General features: G+C 47.4%; 4 protein-coding genes across 4 annotated transcripts; 1 reads left to right on the top strand and 3 right to left on the bottom strand.

Moving 5' to 3' along the window:
• Nucleotides 1-2,156: 2,156 nt before the first annotated feature.
• On the bottom strand, nt 2,157-4,737 carry LOC108655731 (CXXC-type zinc finger protein 1). Its single transcript, XM_030388945.2, has 4 exons — nt 4,666-4,737; nt 4,435-4,604; nt 4,232-4,353; nt 2,157-4,172 (listed from the first exon to the last, which is right to left on the bottom strand). The coding sequence occupies exons 2-4, from the start codon at nt 4,489-4,491 to the stop codon at nt 2,465-2,467; spliced, it is 1,887 nt and encodes a 628-aa protein (XP_030244805.2). The 5' UTR covers nt 4,492-4,604; nt 4,666-4,737; the 3' UTR covers nt 2,157-2,464.
• A 328-nt stretch (nt 4,738-5,065) lies between these two features.
• Nucleotides 5,066-12,087, top strand: shtd (anaphase promoting complex subunit 1). Its single transcript, XM_018108413.3, has 8 exons — nt 5,066-6,371; nt 6,454-6,577; nt 6,639-6,800; nt 6,863-8,045; nt 8,120-10,170; nt 10,237-10,671; nt 10,745-11,327; nt 11,388-12,087. The coding sequence occupies exons 1-8, from the start codon at nt 5,318-5,320 to the stop codon at nt 11,841-11,843; spliced, it is 6,048 nt and encodes a 2,015-aa protein (XP_017963902.1). The 5' UTR covers nt 5,066-5,317; the 3' UTR covers nt 11,844-12,087.
• A 195-nt stretch (nt 12,088-12,282) lies between these two features.
• LOC108656394 (ileal sodium/bile acid cotransporter) lies at nt 12,283-14,119 on the bottom strand. Its single transcript, XM_018108436.3, has 2 exons — nt 12,695-14,119; nt 12,283-12,632 (listed from the first exon to the last, which is right to left on the bottom strand). The coding sequence occupies exons 1-2, from the start codon at nt 13,715-13,717 to the stop codon at nt 12,324-12,326; spliced, it is 1,332 nt and encodes a 443-aa protein (XP_017963925.1). The 5' UTR covers nt 13,718-14,119; the 3' UTR covers nt 12,283-12,323.
• A 698-nt stretch (nt 14,120-14,817) lies between these two features.
• Ahcy (adenosylhomocysteinase) lies at nt 14,818-17,181 on the bottom strand. Its single transcript, XM_018108437.2, has 4 exons — nt 16,880-17,181; nt 16,502-16,692; nt 15,740-16,081; nt 14,818-15,663 (listed from the first exon to the last, which is right to left on the bottom strand). Exons 1-4 carry the CDS (start codon nt 16,902-16,904, stop codon nt 14,923-14,925), a joined length of 1,299 nt encoding a protein of 432 aa, XP_017963926.1. The 5' UTR covers nt 16,905-17,181; the 3' UTR covers nt 14,818-14,922.
• Nucleotides 17,182-17,215: the final 34 nt, after the last annotated feature.

The following is a 17,215-nucleotide window of genomic DNA, read 5'->3' as shown; positions in this document are numbered from 1 at the left end:
TCATTCACATGCCGAGCATATTCACACTTGGCATAATAACAACAGATAATTCATTTTAATTATTTTTATACCCTGAACCCATTGAAAATGGGAAATCAGGGTATAATGGTTTTGTTAAAATGTATGTAACAGGCAGAAGGAGGCGTGGCAGACCCCACAAAGTATATATATTCTTGATCAGGGCGACGAGCTGAGTCGATTTAGCCCTGTCCGTCTGTCTGTCCGTCCGTCCGTCCGTCCGTCCGTCCGTCCGTCCGTCCGTCCGTATGTTTGAACGCGTCGATTTCAGAAGATATAAGAGCTAGAGACTTCAACTTTTTTTTAAAATGTCCGTAAAAACAGCGCGCATATCGAGTTTTTCACTAAAAAACGATAACTCATTCCGATAGTTTTTTATCGATAAAAAACCTTATCAAAGACCACTTAAATAATTATATCTGCTACATCTTTCAAGCTAGATTCTCCAAATTTAAAACGTATATTAAGATGTATTTTAGACAATTTCGGTTTTTGTTAAAATTTACCCCCCACCCCTAAATCCACCCCCTCACCCTCATCTTTGTAAAAGTCGTATATCAAATACTAGAGACTTGTGCTTCGGTATACACATACATTTAAACATCATGATTACGTTCTGTAAGTTTCATTACGATCGTACGTCTAGAAATTAAATTATTCAACAAATAAGTTCTCATAATATTGCCAACACTGCAGCGCAACCCAAGCGCAATAGGTTATAAATTTATAACTCCTACATTTTTAGAGCTATAGTCTCCAAATTTTAAAAGTATATTCCAATGCATTTTATACAATTTCGGTTTTTGTTATATTTTGGATACCGGCTCCAAATTCACCAGAATCCCCAGTGAAGGTCAGATTCTAGTATAGCTAATTGTGAATGATTTGACATGTTTTTTTTTAAATGCCAAATATTCAATAGAATATGTAGATCATATGCTGAGTGTTTCATTAAATTCGGTTTAGTCAATCGACGTTAAAAAATAACAAAATGTTTGGCCAATTAACAAACGCACGTGCTGCAGCAACAGCAGTTTTCCAATACGTGTGCACACATACATTCAAACATCTTCTAGCACATTCTTAGAATCACATCAGCAGTTAGTTTCGTTTAGTTCTGCTAGATGGCGTTGCATCAGTGAATTTATTTCAGTTTTGACATTGCAAATAACAACAGAGGAGTGGCGTCATGGTAGAGGGCGCGGCGCTCGATCGCGAGGTCCCCGGTTCATATCCTGCTGGGCGTATTGTAGTTTTCTTTTAATTGCTTCAAAACTTTTATATATTTGTGATTAAATTTCTCTTATATTTTTTCAAAAATCGAAATTGAAATTTTAACATTTTTATTAGTTTGGTTGTCTTGCACATTCTTAAAGTCACATCAGCAGTTAGTTTGACTTAGATTTGGTAGATGGCGCTGTAGCAGTGAATCTATTTCAGTTTTGACATTTAAAATCAGAACAGAAGGGTGGCGTCAAGGTAGAAAGCGCGGCGCTTGATCACAAGGTCTCGGGCTCAAGCCCCCGGAGCGTGTCGGAATTATCTTTTTTAATTGTTTCAAAATTTTTATTTATTTAATTAAATGAGTTTTCTATTTAATTTATATTTTTAAATACATCGAAATTGAAATTTGAACCATACTTAATGTGCTTTTCTATTAGTTTGGTTCAGGGTAGTATCTAGTCGAGCACTCTCGACTAGAGTTCTCTTACTTGTTATTTATAGTTTTTTTTTTTATAAATGTATTAAGAGTATTTTAGAAATTTGCTTTATTTTGTCATTTTCGTTAATTTCCTAGGAGAGCACATAGATTAGAACGAGAAATTGTGAATGATGTTAACGATTTCAGCTTGCTTATTGATACCTGCAGACATGTTGCTATCAATAAATATTTTTATGCTTAGTTTTCAATAACAACAGTAGGGGGAGAAACTCTTGGCAACCTCTACCTGGTAAAGGTAAGAGAGAGCGCGAGCGAAAGATAAAGGGAGAGGGCGATATATGTGTGATGAAAACAGCCGGCGTCGAAATTTCTTGATCGGGTTGCTGCTGGTAACGTTTCACACAAGACTTATTATTAATATCAAGTACACACATTTACATATACATTTATATTTATATATATGTATATATATATATATATATATATATTAGCTATACTCAATATCCATGGTGATCGAGTGCATGTCGGTGTAGATTTCTGTGTTTGTTTAATGGCATATGTCTGTCTACTAACAATTGAGACAATATGCTTGCATGTTTATATGTATAAAAAATTAACTTAGCTTGCACTATATATAGGCGTGTATGTATAAAGTTATGTATATAGAATAATGTATGTATATCAATCAGCTGATGCTGAATTTGTTGTATTCCTTTAGGTTTTGCTTTTGCATCTACTTTTGCCGTTGCTTTTCCTTTTGGATTGCATATCCTTGTGTTCTTGTCACTGCGTTTTCTGCTGCGCTTTCTGCTGCGCTTGCTGCTGCGCTTGCTGCTGCATATACAGTTGCAGCTGTTGCTGTTGTTGCTGAATTTGTAGCAGCTTTTGTTGTTGCTGCTGCATTTGTATCAGCTTATGGTGTTTTTGCTGAGCTTGCTGCGCCGTCATCGGCTGTTGCTGCATCTGTTGTAGCTTATGCTGCTGCAGCAGCTGGAAATGCTGTTGTGGGTGTTGCACTTGGTAGTGCACGCCGTGTCGCCGCTTCTGTTTCTCGAGCTCAATAAAGTGCTCCTGCTGCTTGCGCACCAGCTCGTCCATGACCTCGTGATTGTAGGTGGAGTGCAGCATGAGGCCCAGCAAATTGGCCCGCGAGCTGAGCTGTTGGCGCAATAGACGTTCCTGCTCCATTAGGTCATCCATTTTTAGCCATTGACGAACGCGCTCCAAATCAATTTCGGCCCTGCGTATCTTCTCCCAGGCATAGTGTTTGAAGCAATTCTTTTTGGGCGCACGACAGAATTCACCCGTGGGATTGAACACATTGCTAACGAGCGGCGCACCGCACACGTCCGTATCATTGACCTTGGGATCCTTACTGTGCTCCGGGCATAGAACGCGCAATCGCTTGCAATACGTTTTACTTGCCGGATTGTAAAAGTCACAGAACATATTGTTGCCCTCCATTCGGGTCTGGAAGATACTACCAAAACTGGCCTGCGATTCATATTTGTTGAAGCACTTTTCCATGTGCTTGATGGCAGTTCGGGAATGTATCTCGTGGCCGCATGTGATGCAGTACATACTCTGCTCATCCTCGACGTCGCCATTGTCCTGCGGCCGTAGCGTGTCTATGGAACTGCGCTTGGCCCGGTCCACCACCATGTTGAGCTCCTCGACTCGCTTCTCCAGCTCGGCTAGAGCGAAACGCACCATTGATTGTTTCTGTCGTATCACCTCGAGCTGCTCCTGATTCTCTTCAGCCGCATGGCATGGCGTTAGATTCCACTCCTGTAGTCGTTGCGGCAAAACCTGGAATATACGATTCGTGGCGAGATTGAAGCCGCACTTGTCGCTGCAGTATTTACTTTGTGGTCGAGCCTGACAACGGCAACCGGGTCCATGACACTGACGCACTCCCTCCAGCTCTGGATGCACAAAGATCTCTGGACTGTCGGAGCGGACAACTTTGTTTTTCCGCTGCTGCTGCTGTACGGCATTGGCCTTCTCACGCTTCCGTCCGGTCGTTGTTGGAGCTGGATTAGCTAGCTGCGCCGACTGTATCGCACAGTTACGGTAAATGCAGCGCGGCTTGTGGCCAACCCGTGTGCGACAGGCATCGCACTGATTGCAATTGGGTCGCCGGCAACCTTCGCATGTGCCACACCTTCGGACAGCCTTGGTTTCCTTAGCCGCACTATTGTTTTTGCGACCACCACTCGAAGTACCTGCAGCTGCATTTCCGCTGGTACTTGCCGCACTACCAGTACCAATACCAGACGGATTTGAGGCGCCACAATTCTGACCGCTACCAGAAGTGGATGCAGCCGCAGTGGCCGCCGCGCGTTCTGTGGCAACCAATCGAAATATTGTCTGCAGGTCAGGATTCTCTTTCTTGCACCGTTGACAGTAATATTGCTTAATATGCTTTGCTTCCTTTTCAGTGATTCCAATGCAGTCGCCGTGATACCATTCCTCACACCCATCGCAGCCACTACAAACAGATTGAAAATGTCAGTCGAAATTGTTTGACAGGAATTATTAGTTACTTACATCATAAACCTAGAGCAATCCGATGTACGACATATGCAGTAGGCCTGGTCATCTTGTTTAAGGATTGTTGCGATCTTAGACTTACGTTCAGGCAGATCAAATTCACGGGCGATTTCCTCTTTCTAATGACAGATAAGAATAAGAATATATATTAAAATAACAATGTTTACATATGATTCGTGTTGTTATTGTTATTTATTTACGGATCGCTTGTATTTTCGCTTGTCCGCCATGTTTCTGTTGGATACAACCAGTGCCATCCATAGACAACATCAACATACATTTATTAATGAAATTGCTGCTATTATATCGATATTTCGATAGACAATGACATCTTACATCTTCAATATCGTGGTCATGTCAAATATTGCAACTGAATATTAACACAATTCAAATGAATCTGTGCAGAGCTCCAATGCTGATTGATTATTTACGAGAACTCCATTTCCACCGTTGAAGGTTTACTTAATTGCATATTCCTATTCAGTATTTTCCATTTAGAGCTGAAGATGGACACTCGCGGCATGATTTCAATAAATCGTGTACCTCGATATCACCACACGATTACTTGTCGAAAACTTATCGCGATTTGCATAAAACAGCTGTGCACAATCGATAGTGTGATTCGATTTTAATTGTTTTTATTTTGGCCGTTAATTTTGTTATCCTTTTATTTGCATGCATTTTGTATGTCTCTTTTATTTTTGATATATTAAATATTGAATTCAATTAATATGTCAAGCATTACAATTTAAAATTCGCTGAGATGGAAAAGCTAATGATGGAAAAACTAATTGAAAAGTGACGTTTTTACGTTGAGTTACTATATCGTTCTCAACCGAGAATTAATGTTTATTACAATATCCATGGGCTCTAGCTTATCGATATCATTATTGATGTCACATGCAGTTTCGATAGCGATAATATTGTTAATACAAATTTGCCGGCGCGACGACATCTGAGCCGGCATTTTGGTTGAATTTCCTTATTGTATGTGAAATATTTTCGATTCAATAGTAATTCCGTGTGAAGTGTGCGACTGTTTGTCCAAGAAAGAAACCCGCAAATCTGGATGCATGCAATGAGATGATTGCCGTCGCAGAGCCGCCCCAGGAGTTCATTCCTCGCGGTCGACAGGCGGCAGAGGATCATCCAGGACCCACCGAACCGCCATTGCCAAAATATTTGCCTGCTGAGCATTTGCTACTGCAGCGATTACAAAATGTTAATATCTCAGCCGCCGCTGAAGAGCCGCAAGAGTTCTGGTGCATTCGCGAAATCTATGATGACTACGAGGCCAGCTATGAGCGCGCACAGCGTCGTCAGCAACTAATTGAGCAAACGAAGAAGTGCGGACCCAATGCGGCGGCGGCCACACAATTGACATCACTGCCAAAGCAGCTGCTGGAGCCCATCAAGCTCCGTCGCGAGGATCCCATGTGCGACTACATTGTTAACAACGAGGAGGAGCTGTATGTGAACAAGAATACGGTCATATGGACGCAGGGCCTGAACGATGATGACGATGGTGTGCAGCAGCGCATGTGCTTCACCTGCGACACACCAGTGAAGTTCGCCTGCTTCCTGAATCGTAGCTTCGTGCGCGGTCGCTTGGCTCAGCTGCGCGCCGCCGTCGAGCCAGAGGACAAGCTGACAGCCATTTGTGTGATGGATCAGGATGCTTTGCGCGTCTACTGCAATGATGGTGATGACTTTCTGGCCAATCTCGACTTTCCCGTCTCGCATCTATGGCAAACGACACACGGCCTGCTGCTGGAAAAGGACTCGAGCAATGCGCTCGTCTCCCATCTGTCCATACCAATGCCACGTCTCTTCTCCATGTCGCATCCCCTGCACGAAGCCTGCCCAGTGGTGCACAAGACGGCGACCAACTCAACGGGCTACATGACCGAACCCGAATACAGCATTGTCTTCACGGCCGAGGAGTCCGATCTGGTGCTGCTATACGATGCAAAGTTCTTCAAGCATTTTGTTGCCCGGCTGCGCAAGGTGACCGCCGAGGAGGTGAACCTTGTGAGCCAGCAACAGCAGGAGCTGCTCAGCCAGACATTGCAGGGCAATCGAACCACACCGGGCACCAGCACCTTGCACAGCTTCAGCTCCACCAAACTGACGGGTGGTAGGTGATCCTCTCTACACACACTCTCAATCTCAATCTCTAGCTGAAAACTTGGCTTTATTTTTCTGTATTCCTATAGCAGCCAATTCAAAGCTGAACACCACCTCGTTCCTGGGACGCAACAATCCAGCAACGCCGACTCTTAATTTCTCGAAATACGGCCTCAGTCAGTCGCAATCGTTTAGCGGCGTCCTGGGTCAATCCAAGTGAGTAGCTGATTCTATTTGATACTTATATGACATTTATGCCAATTCATTTGCCATTCAGTCGAGCCTCGCTGGGCGCACCGCTCAGCCAGCTGCAGAACAGCATTAGCCAGCAGTCGGTGTCCGTTAAGGATATGCGCAAGATAACACACGTGAAGCCGGCCAAGCCCATTGAGCCGGAGATGTGTTTGGAGCACATCTGGACAGAGAATACCTATGGCACGTAAGTTCACAAATAACTCCTCAAGCAGCTCAACCACAACTCGCTAATGCATTCCTTTGCAGGCAACGCGAGTTCTGTGAGATGGCCACGCGTGCCTTCATCCACACGGATCTGGTGGGCCAGACGTATCTGTGCTATTTGCTCGCCCGCAGCTGCCGCCTGCAAATGGTGCTGATCAATGGTTACGACACCAGCGAATTGCAGCTATCCACATTGGCCTCGACGCTGCCGGCCAAGGATGCAGTGGGCTTGCAGCGCATGCATATGATAGCCGTACTCGATCCTGGTGGCAATCTCATACTCTACACGGGCACTGTGCTCATATCCAAGGTGCATATAACGCCCCAGCTGGCCACAGCGCCTCAGACTACTTACATTGCCACGCCATCGCCGGCAACAACGCCCACTCCGCAGACGCCGGTGCAAGGGCCGACAGCGTCGGCACAGCTCAAGGTTGCCAACAGCTCCTTTGTGGAGGTGCGTCGCAGCAGTCTATTGCCCACCAAGGCGGCCGCCGATCTGAGCGCCTTCGATGAGGAGCTGGAGCTGCACATGCTCTCGCCCATACAACCGCAGCCCATGTCCTATACACAACGACAGGCGCATAACGTGTGCAAAGGACTGCGTGATCCCGCCGGCAATCGCTTGACCTTGGTCTATGCCACCGGGCGGATGCTGCGCATTGCTCTGCCGCTGCTCAACGATACACGCCTCATCACACGCTGTGTGGCGGCATTGCGCCAGGTGCTGAGTCCCGCACAGTTTCTGCACTTCATCATACGCTGGTACAGTGCACGCAATCCGCCCGGCTCCCAGGACTACAGCATCGAGCAGGAGTGGCAACTGTTTCGCAGCACCCTGCTCGGCCTGATGGGCTGCATGGGCACCGTGACGGCGTCGACGGCAACAGCGATGTCAGCGGACGAGACGGCCGATGTGGATGAGTCCTATGAGTCGCGCTGTGCCACGCCTCCACTGCACACGTTCGCGGGCGCTGCCCAGGATGAGCCAAAGAAGCGACGCAAGTACAACGACTGCGAGTCCTACACCGACGATGATTGGGAGTTCATGCTGCTGCAGACTGCATTGTCCCCCTGCCCCTCGGATCCGGCGCACGCGTACAGTGTGGACGTGACGGCTCCACTGTTTCGCATGCTGCCTGCCATATTCTATGGCATGCACATGCTCTACGAGGATCTCAAACTGGACTCGGTCTTTCAGAGTGCCCTCATCTACCTGGCATCGGTGAGTACATGGATTTCTCTCTTGTGGATTATGTGCGTGTGTGTGTGTCGGTCTAAAGATTTGCGCCATTGCAGTTCCTGCATCAGCTGGCAATCGATATGCAACTGGACAGCTATATAATGCACTATCACCTCGACTTTCCGGAGCTGACGCACAAGACAACCAAGCTGACCATGATGAGCAATGATCATGGCGCCCTGATGCTCTACCAGGAGCTGTTGCGCATGCCAGCGCCCAGTGTCTATGTGCAGCTGGAGCATGTGCTGCTCAACCGGCAGGAGGTGCCGCCGCTCAGCTACATGGAGTGCATCAACGAGCGCAGCCGGAATATCGTGCAGCTCGTCTCGCTGGTGATGCATGGCCAGAGCAAGCTCAAGCACTGGTGGCAGCTGCTCGAGATCTTCGGCGCGGTCCAGGCGAACTTTGGCAAGCGCCCCAAGCGTAGCATCTCGGCGGATGTGCCGCGCTGCCACCAGGTGCTGGAGCTCTTGCTGTGCATGCAGATGACCAGGCGCGATATTGAACGTCTGCCCGCTGCGGTGCATTTGGTGATTGCCGAGGCGCTGGAGCAGGCCCGTGTCATGCCGCCCATGGGCAGCAGCACGGCCACCTATGAGCTGATACTGCGTCCGGAGCTGGCTGCCCATGCGCAGTTGCCGTTTCTCGAGACGACGCTGGGCCAGCCGCATTGCGGGCGTGTCTACAAGGAGGATTCGCTATCGCCACGCATTGCGCCGAGCAGCGGTGAGTGGCCGATGCCGGAGCCAGAGTCCGAGCAGCTGCGTCACGATGGCATGGATAATATGGATACGAAACTGTTGCGCTTGCGCTTTCCCGACGACATGCGCGTCGAGGAGGTGCGACGGCTGCTCAACAGCGCCGATCCCGTTGCGATTGAGGTGCAACAATCGCCGGGCACCAGTGATCACGAGTTCATCGAGGAGCAGGAGAAACAATTGTTCGCTTTGTGTGCACGCACCATGACCCTGCCCCTGGGCCGTGGCATGTTCACCCTGCGCACCCTGATGCCGCGGCCCAGCGACAATATGCCCATGCCCAAGCTGTGCCTGGTGGGCCGGGAGCCCGTGAAGGGCACCACCATTGAGATGCAGCAGATTGAGTTTCCGGCGAATATGCATATGTGGCCATCGTTTCACAATGGCGTCGCCACCGGGCTGAAGATCTCGCCACAAGCGCTGGATATCGACTCCACATGGATTGTCTACAACAAGCCAAAGGCACAGGCGAACAATGCTTTGGAGCATGCGGGATTCCTGATGGCACTCGGCCTCAATGGACACCTCAAGTCGCTCTCCTTCATGAGCGTCTACAAGTATTTGGTCAAATGCGATGAGATGACCAGCGTCGGATTGCTGCTAGGCATATCGGCTGCACATCGCGGCAGCATGGATACGAAGACAACCAAATTGCTGAGCGTCCATCTGGAGGCGCTGCTGCCAGCGACAGCTATGGAGCTGGACATACCGCAGAGCACCCAAGTGGCTGCCCTGATGGGCATTGGCCTGCTGTATCAGGGATCGGCTAAGCGACACATAGCCGAGGTGCTGCTGCAGGAGATCGGACGTCCGCCTGGCCCGGAGATGGAGAACAGTGTGGAGCGTGAATCGTATGCCATGACTGCTGGACTGGCACTCGGCCTAGTTACCCTGGGTCAGGGGGAATCGCCGGCTGGATTACGAGATCTGCAGCTGCCGGATACACTGCATTATTATATGGTTGGTGGGATTAAGAGACCCATTGGCGGCTCCCAGAAGGAGAAGTATCGCCTGGCCTCATTCCAGGTGCGCGAAGGCGACTGCGTCAACATCGATGTCACCGCACCGGGCGCCACCTTAGCACTCGGTCTGATGTTCTTCGATTCGGGCAACACAGCGATTGCCGAATGGATGCAGCCACCCGATTCACGCTATCTGCTGGATATGGTGCGACCTGATTTCCTTCTATTGCGCACCATTGCCCGTGGCCTGATCCTCTGGCAGCAGGTGAGGCCGGACAACGATTGGTTCCAGGCCCAATTTCCGCAAACCCTACGCGCACATCTGCGTCTGCCCACGCGCGAAGACGAGCCGCCCGAGGACAGCGATGTGGACTACGAGGCCATTACGTAAGCTCATCCGCACCACAAATCCTGGTTTGTCATAGGTAGTTCATATACTTTTTCTCTCTGCAGGCAAGCCTATTGCAATATCTTGGCTGGCGCCGCCTTCTGCATTGGCCTCAAGTATGCGGGCACTGAACATCCGGTGGCCTTTACCACTTTGCGCACCGTTATCAAGGAATTCCTCAGCTTTCCGGGCACTCCGATGGGCGAGTGTGCCGGCCGCACCACCATCGAGAGCTGTTTGATGGTGCTGCTCATATCAATTTCGCTGGTCTTTGCCGGCTCCGGCAATTGTGAAATCTTGCGCATAATCCGCTATTTGAGATCACGTGTGGGTCCCCAATATCCGCACATCACGTATGGCTCCCACATGGCCATACACATGTCGCTGGGCCTGCTGTTTTTGGGCGCTGGCCGCTTCACCATAGCCAAGACACCAGAGTCCATAGCCTCTCTGGTCTGCGCCTTCTTTCCCAAGTTTCCCATTCACAGCAACGACAATCGGTGAGTGGTCTATAAATTGGTTAGATATATATATATATATATATTTGTATATTCAAATTGTGTGTGCTTTCAGCTATCATCTGCAGGCGCTGCGTCATCTGTACGTGTTGTCCGTGGAGCCGCGTCTCTTTCTGCCACGTGACATCGACACACATCAGCTCTGCCTGTGCAACATTTCGGTGCTGGAGGTGGGCTCCACGGAGCTGCGCCGCCTGCCCATTGCTCCTTGCATACTGCCCGAGCTGAGCACACTGCAGCAGGTCGTGGTCGATGATGAGAACTATTGGCCCATCTGCTTTGAGCGCTCGCGCAATTGGCATCAGCTGGAAAAGGCATTGGAGCTGAGCGCTCCGATCGACATTAAGAAACGAACTGGACGTCTGTCGCATCTGGAGGATCCGGATCGTTTGAAGAGCATGCTAGCGCAGACTCTGACCATGGAGCAGAGCATCTGCTGGCAGGTGGATGTAAATGATTTACAACAGTTTGCCAGCGAGAGGCTGGTCAAGCCCTTTCTCAGTCGTTTCCTGGACACGAAGGGCACGAATCTCAGCTATGCTGAGCAAAGCAAACGGCATCAATTGATGCTTTTGTTCTACAATGCTGTGGTCAAGGATCGAATGCATCTGCTGCCCGTTTACCTAACGCTCTACGATGTAAGTCTGATGTGATTAATTATTGATCTTCAGTTAAGGCATCCTTTCTATTGCCCACAGCACGTCACCAAGCAGATGGCCAACAACAACGATGTGTGGCAGGTGAAGCTAATCGAAGCCTATTTGGGCAAAAGTCCCAATGATGAGCATTCGCTAATCTCTGTGGAACTGATTCAAATGATGCAAGAGATTTCAAAGCTAAGTCTGGAGCAGGCGGCACGTGAATTTTGTATACCATTGCGTGAATTTCTGACACAGAAGCGTCTCGATCCCAGCTACGTGGCCAGCATCTGTGCCCAGGATCTACAGCGTGTCTTTTGTGTCATCAATTACTTCAACTTGATGCCGAATATGCTGTCTAGCATTGACCTGAGCAACGGACCGATTAATTATCTGCGCATTATGGTCGAGTTCAACAAGTTGCAGCTAAGTCCACACACCATATACGGTGTGCTTAAGATATTCCAAGCGCTGGCCAACGAAGGTGCTGAGCAACAGCAGGAACCGACTTTCTAAGAATTCAAATAAGTACACGATTAAATTGACTATCGCTCGAAGGCTTACAAACGTTATCGAAATCGTTGACATTCTTAGCTTGAGCCTTAATATCGAGATACAACACTGTCAGTTGCGCCTTGCAACACTTGATATACATATGCCTTTAACACTGAGATTCGCTGTTCAAATTATTACAAATAAGAAATGTAATTTATGTTAAACAACGTTGAAGTAAAAATATATAAATTCAATATAAAAGTGATCTTGTTCATTATTATCGATGTTGCACTCAGCTATCGAGTAAACTCAAGCTGTCGATAAAATCGGGCGCCTAAAATTTGCAGATTTCAAATTCTGTTCAATAAGAATATAATTTATCAAATATATGTATATACATATATGAATATATGCATATATAAACTACAACTATTTTGTAAAATATTGCACATTCATGCAAAAACATATACATATAAATCTGGAAGCAAAGCGGACCTTATACTAAACGATGCGCTGATGCTCGGCGGCTGTAGTTTCCCCAATCTTCCGGCGTGAGAATCGTTGATATAAATAAATGCCCAGCAACGGAAGCGGCGTCATAATGGCCACTGACACCGGCACCACTGTGGTCAGATCAGCCTGCGGCTGTTCCAAGGTGGTGCGCAAAAAGAATATCGCGATGCCCGTGTTCTGGATGCCTGTCTCGATAGCAATAGTCAATGAATCCGAAGCACTTTGATTCAACAGCTTGGCAGCCAGCCAAGCGACCGTGTAGCCAAGTCCGGGTAACGCCAAGCCAGCCACGGCGATCTGTAGACGAGGAGAATTGGTTGTGATTCCATTTATATACATAGATCAGTTAGGCCACTTACCTGCCAGGAGAACAGCTGGAACAGATAGTAGTTCGTGATGATGGCAAATATCACAATGAAGAGTATTAGACATGCAGATATGGGCTTCAGCAGACGCACCAGCACCTGGGTCACGCGCGGCAGCCAACGCTGGATGGCCAGCCCAATTAACAACGGCACAATCAGAGCTGCACAGTAACTGGCAATCTTTCCGTACGGAAGCACCATGCCAGCGCGCTCGAAGATGAGCTGACCCAGCGTAAAGACCCAGAGCGGCATTGTGGCAAAGGCTGCCACATTACTAACAGTGGTCATTAGCACAGAGAGATTGATATTCGCGCTAAGCACTGCCGACCAAGTGTTCGATGCACCGCCGCTCGGGGCGATGCCCGTAAAGAACAGGCCCAGCTGCATGGCCGGTGAGTCGGGAAAAATGAAGACGCCCAGGGCATAGCTGAGAAGGGGCATACCCAGGACCTGGGTGATGAAACCAATGCAAGGTCCAACTGGGCGCGTGATCAACCCCTGCAGGACGTCCACATTGAGTGCAGCACCAAAGTTAATGTAGACCAACGACATGAGCAGAATGATGGAGCCAACGAAAACGTGATCGATGATCCGCTCCGGTCGCACCACCTGCACCAGCACTGTGCTATCATTGTTGCCGGCATTTTGGGGCGCCGAACTGGTGTTTTTGGTTGCATCATAGAGCCGCACCTGGATACGGGCCTCGCCGAGAAAGTATGCATCGATGCGTATACTGCCATTCCATTGATTGTGCTGCACGTCCTCCATGGAGATGCTTGAATTCACAGCAGGCACACTGGCCAACTGAGCGTGTGTACTTTGCAGCCGGAAGCTATAGCGATCTGTCATCAGCTGCAGATCATCAGTTATGTCGGACAGTGTTAGATGCACTGTGTGGCTGCGCTCCATTTCCAGTTGAAGCAGCGCAGGCTCAAAGCGCGCCTGCCAACTGGCGCTGGGTAGCACCTGTTGGCCCAGCATCAGTGCCATAAAAAGGCAAACGTTTCCGATAGACATTGCAATCCACTAATGAATTGCAATGCAAACGAATCTTATTTCGTAATCACGCACTCAACAAGTCGTCAACAAATTATGAACAGACAGAAACACCAAATGTGCCGTGTGTATGTTGCCACTGCAATGAAAGTCTGTGCAGTTATTTACAACGAAAAACGTGAATGACACTAACAAAGAGCGGCACAGAGAAAAACAGAGAGAAAGAGAGAGAGAGAGAGAGAGAGAGCTAGCTAGATGAAGTGTGAAACAGCTCTAACTACTCTTGCTTATAGTGAGAGTGTGCTAAGCATACAGAATCACAACAACAGATAGCAGATAGCGTATCGTTCGTAGGCCGAGATGGAACTCTGATTGCGATATTGACTTACGTTCATTATCTTTCTAAAAACTACTCTTTCCTATAAATAAAATAATAAATGTCTTATAATTTTGTAGAATGTGACAAAACCTGTATCCCCTTTCGACTACGCCCTTGCAGAGTGCAAAGCCGTGCATACATAAAGAGTAATAACAGTTACACTCATACAGGTTGTCGCCATAGAACTGTGTATGTGTGCTCTCTAGCATGCAAATGTGGTGGTGTGCGAGCCAGCAAGCAAGAGTGCTGTATGTGTGTGTGGGTGAGCTTGCATGCTAAAACAGCTGGCGTCTGTGATTGAAATGTTGTTCACTGAGTGCAGAAGAGAGACAGAGAGAAAGAAGAAGAGTGCATTGTGAGCCGATCTGCCACTTTAGGCGCCGTTTTTTTTTGAACAGCTTTTTGAGCTTAATTAACACTGTTTGATCGAATTTGTTATTTGAGATTAGACTCAGTATTATAAAAATACAAAGTTAAAGCTTGAATTTAGGTATAAATTATTTTTTAACTAGTGACGAAAAAAAAATTAAAAAACAAAACATTTAGTTAAATTACGCAGCTCCTAAAAATGAATATTCTAGATTTGTACAAAGCTGCTTGGAATAATCTTTAAAGAAATCTTTGTGAAATATACTAAAATTAGAGCAGAATATTATTAAATAGTTTTTAATCTCCTTTTGGATTTATTCTAAGAAAAATGCCTATGTGAAATGTCATTGAATTTGATTAGAAAATGATTAAATTCGTTCAAGGTTTTAGATTTTATTGGAATTTAGAATAAATGCCAAAATGTATGTAAAACACGATCGCAAAAGGCTGTCAACGGAGGGAGGGTGAGGAGTGTGCTTTAGTATCTATAGTGATCGGGCTTGAAGGGTCCTGTCTTGGGCACACCCAAGTAGTTGGCCTGTTTGTCCGTCAGCTTGGTGAGTTTCACTCCTAGTTTATCCAGATGCAGGCTGGCCACCTCTTCATCCAGCAGCTTGGGCAGGACATGCACGCCGACTGCGTATTGGCTGGACTTGGTCCAAAGCTCAATCTGGGCGAGCACCTGGTTGGTGAAGGAGTTGGACATCACAAAACTGGGATGTCCATGTGCGCAGCCCAGATTAACCAAACGACCCTCGGCCAACAGGATAATATGTTTGCCGTTGGGCATGGTATAGCGATCCACCTGCGGCTTAACATTCACCTTCTCCGTGGCATTCTTGTTCAGCCAATCCACATCAATCTCGCAGTCGAAATGTCCAATATTGCACACAATCGAATCGTCGGGCATATTAAGCAGATGCACCGATGTGATAATGTCCCGGCAACCGGTGGTGGTCACATAGATGGAAGCCTCCTTGCTAGCCTCCTCCATGGTGGTCACCTCGTAGCCCTCCATGGCTGCCTGCAGCGCGTTAATAGGATCGATTTCGGTGACGATAACGCGACCGCCGAATCCTTTCAGCGCCTGGGCACAGCCTTTGCCCACATCTCCGTAGCCAGCCACACAGCAAACTTTGCCCGCAATCATGACGTCCGTGGCACGCTTGATGCCATCAATTAGAGATTCGCGGCAGCCATACAGATTATCGAATTTGCTCTGGATAGAATAGAGGGAGAGAGAGCGTGATGGATGATGGACGAAATACATCAAATCACTGTAAAAGATGCTTTACCTTGGTCACCGAATCGTTAACATTGATCGCTGGCACGCCCAATCGTCCCTCCTTGAACATTTTGTACAGATTGTGCACTCCGGTGGTTGTCTCCTCGCTGAGACCCTTGATGCCCTTCAGATAGTCGGGGAAACGCTCATGCACCAAATTGGTTAGATCACCGCCGTCATCCAGGATCATGTTCAGGGGCTGGCCATCGGGGAAGACGAGCGTCTGTTCAATGCACCAAGTGTACTCCTCATCGGTTTCACCCTTCCAAGCATACACTGGGACTCCAGTGGCAGCGATTGCAGCAGCCGCATGATCCTGTGTGCTGAAAATATTGCAGCTCGACCATTGCACCTAGTGGTTAGAGGGGATACTTCAACCAATTGTTCATATGGAGGAAGGCGTAGCTTAAGGCGACTAACATTGCTAACCTTCCCGTATATTTTGTGACGAAATCATCAAGAACTGATTTGACAAAGGAAATGGAATTGTTGACAAAGCCAATCTTGATTAGGATCGGAACATGCCTTCGCCTTCTAATTTAAATATGGAAGTAAACAACTTAGCATATCAATGGGTTCTTGTGCTGTGACCCTGGTGATCCCTTCTAGAGATTATTTGTATTTTTTGTTTGTTTGTTATCAGTGTTGGCGCCTTGAACTCACGCGCGACCCCCAAGCGAGAAAATAGAAATTTCGGTATTGTTATTTCGTTCGATTTGTGATAAGGACAACGGGCACATAGTAACAGAACTACAGGAGATTCTTGACTCACCTGAGCACCCAGCTCAACGAGGGTCTCGATGAGCACGGCCGTTTGCACGGTCATGTGGAGGCAGCCGGTGATACGGGCGCCTTTTAGGATTTTCGATGGGCCGTACTTCTTGCGGCATGCCATCAGGCCGGGCATCTCATTCTCCGCAATGATAATCGCTTTGCGGCCCCATTCAGCCAGACTGATATCGGCTAGAAGACAGACAGAGATAAGATACAATCGGCAAACAATATAAACAACGATTAGCACAACGTGCTTTAACCTCTGCCAACATGTGCGCATGCATATTACAAAAAAAAGAGAACAAACAAAACATGTGTGCGTCCGTGTGGGCAAATTTGCCGGCATTAGGATGCGCTGGTTTTATTTATAACTCACCAACTTTGTACGCGGGCTTGGACATCTTGGATTGGATTGCGAGTACAAAAATAGGATTAAGAGCTGACAACGACCGAGCTGACAACGCGCGCAACGGTAAGTGACCAAAAATATAAATCTCAAGATCGTATGTAATAAATCGTTCTATCGATATAAACAGTGCAAGATGCAAGAGCTTATCGATATAAGCAAGTATTTGCTGCTCAAGTTATATTAGCGTGTTCTGTCAGGAACTATCGATTACATCATAGTTGGTGTATAGTTATAAATTTACACAATACAATTACATAAAATACACAAGTAAACAACATTAAGTGCATTTCTAAAAATTCATAT

This window comes from Drosophila navojoa, chromosome X (genome assembly GCF_054131105.1).
Source record: "Drosophila navojoa isolate 15081-1374.11 chromosome X, UAZ_NAV_1.0, whole genome shotgun sequence".
In the NCBI taxonomy this organism is placed as follows: Eukaryota; Metazoa; Arthropoda; class Insecta; order Diptera; family Drosophilidae; genus Drosophila; species Drosophila navojoa.
This window is presented reverse-complemented; position numbering and strand designations above follow the sequence as displayed.

What these genes read in the sequence shown, in the direction of transcription:
- LOC108656394 (XM_018108436.3), bottom strand. Translation starts at nt 13,717, where the DNA reads ATGTCTATCGGAAACGTTTGCCTTTTTATGGCACTGATGCTGGGCCAA. An exon ending in TCCAGCTGTTCTCCTGGCAG is followed by an intron (nt 12,633 to 12,694) that starts GTAAGTGGCCTA and finishes CCTCGTCTACAG; the next exon opens with ATCGCCGTGGCTGGCTTGGC.
- LOC108655731 (XM_030388945.2), bottom strand. Translation starts at nt 4,491, where the DNA reads ATGGCACTGGTTGTATCCAACAGAAACATGGCGGACAAGCGAAAATAC. An exon ending in AGCGAAAATACAAGCGATCC is followed by an intron (nt 4,354 to 4,434) that starts GTAAATAAATAA and finishes ATCTGTCATTAG; the next exon opens with AAAGAGGAAATCGCCCGTGA. An exon ending in GATTGCTCTAGGTTTATGAT is followed by an intron (nt 4,173 to 4,231) that starts GTAAGTAACTAA and finishes ATCTGTTTGTAG; the next exon opens with TGGCTGCGATGGGTGTGAGG.
- shtd (XM_018108413.3), top strand. Translation starts at nt 5,318, where the DNA reads ATGATTGCCGTCGCAGAGCCGCCCCAGGAGTTCATTCCTCGCGGTCGA. An exon ending in CTCCACCAAACTGACGGGTG is followed by an intron (nt 6,372 to 6,453) that starts GTAGGTGATCCT and finishes TTCCTATAGCAG; the next exon opens with CCAATTCAAAGCTGAACACC. An exon ending in TTTACCTAACGCTCTACGAT is followed by an intron (nt 11,328 to 11,387) that starts GTAAGTCTGATG and finishes TATTGCCCACAG; the next exon opens with CACGTCACCAAGCAGATGGC.
- Ahcy (XM_018108437.2), bottom strand. Translation starts at nt 16,904, where the DNA reads ATGTCCAAGCCCGCGTACAAAGTTG. An exon ending in TCGTTGAGCTGGGTGCTCAG is followed by an intron (nt 16,082 to 16,501) that starts GTGAGTCAAGAA and finishes TCTAACCACTAG; the next exon opens with GTGCAATGGTCGAGCTGCAA. An exon ending in TTAACGATTCGGTGACCAAG is followed by an intron (nt 15,664 to 15,739) that starts GTAAAGCATCTT and finishes TATTCTATCCAG; the next exon opens with AGCAAATTCGATAATCTGTA.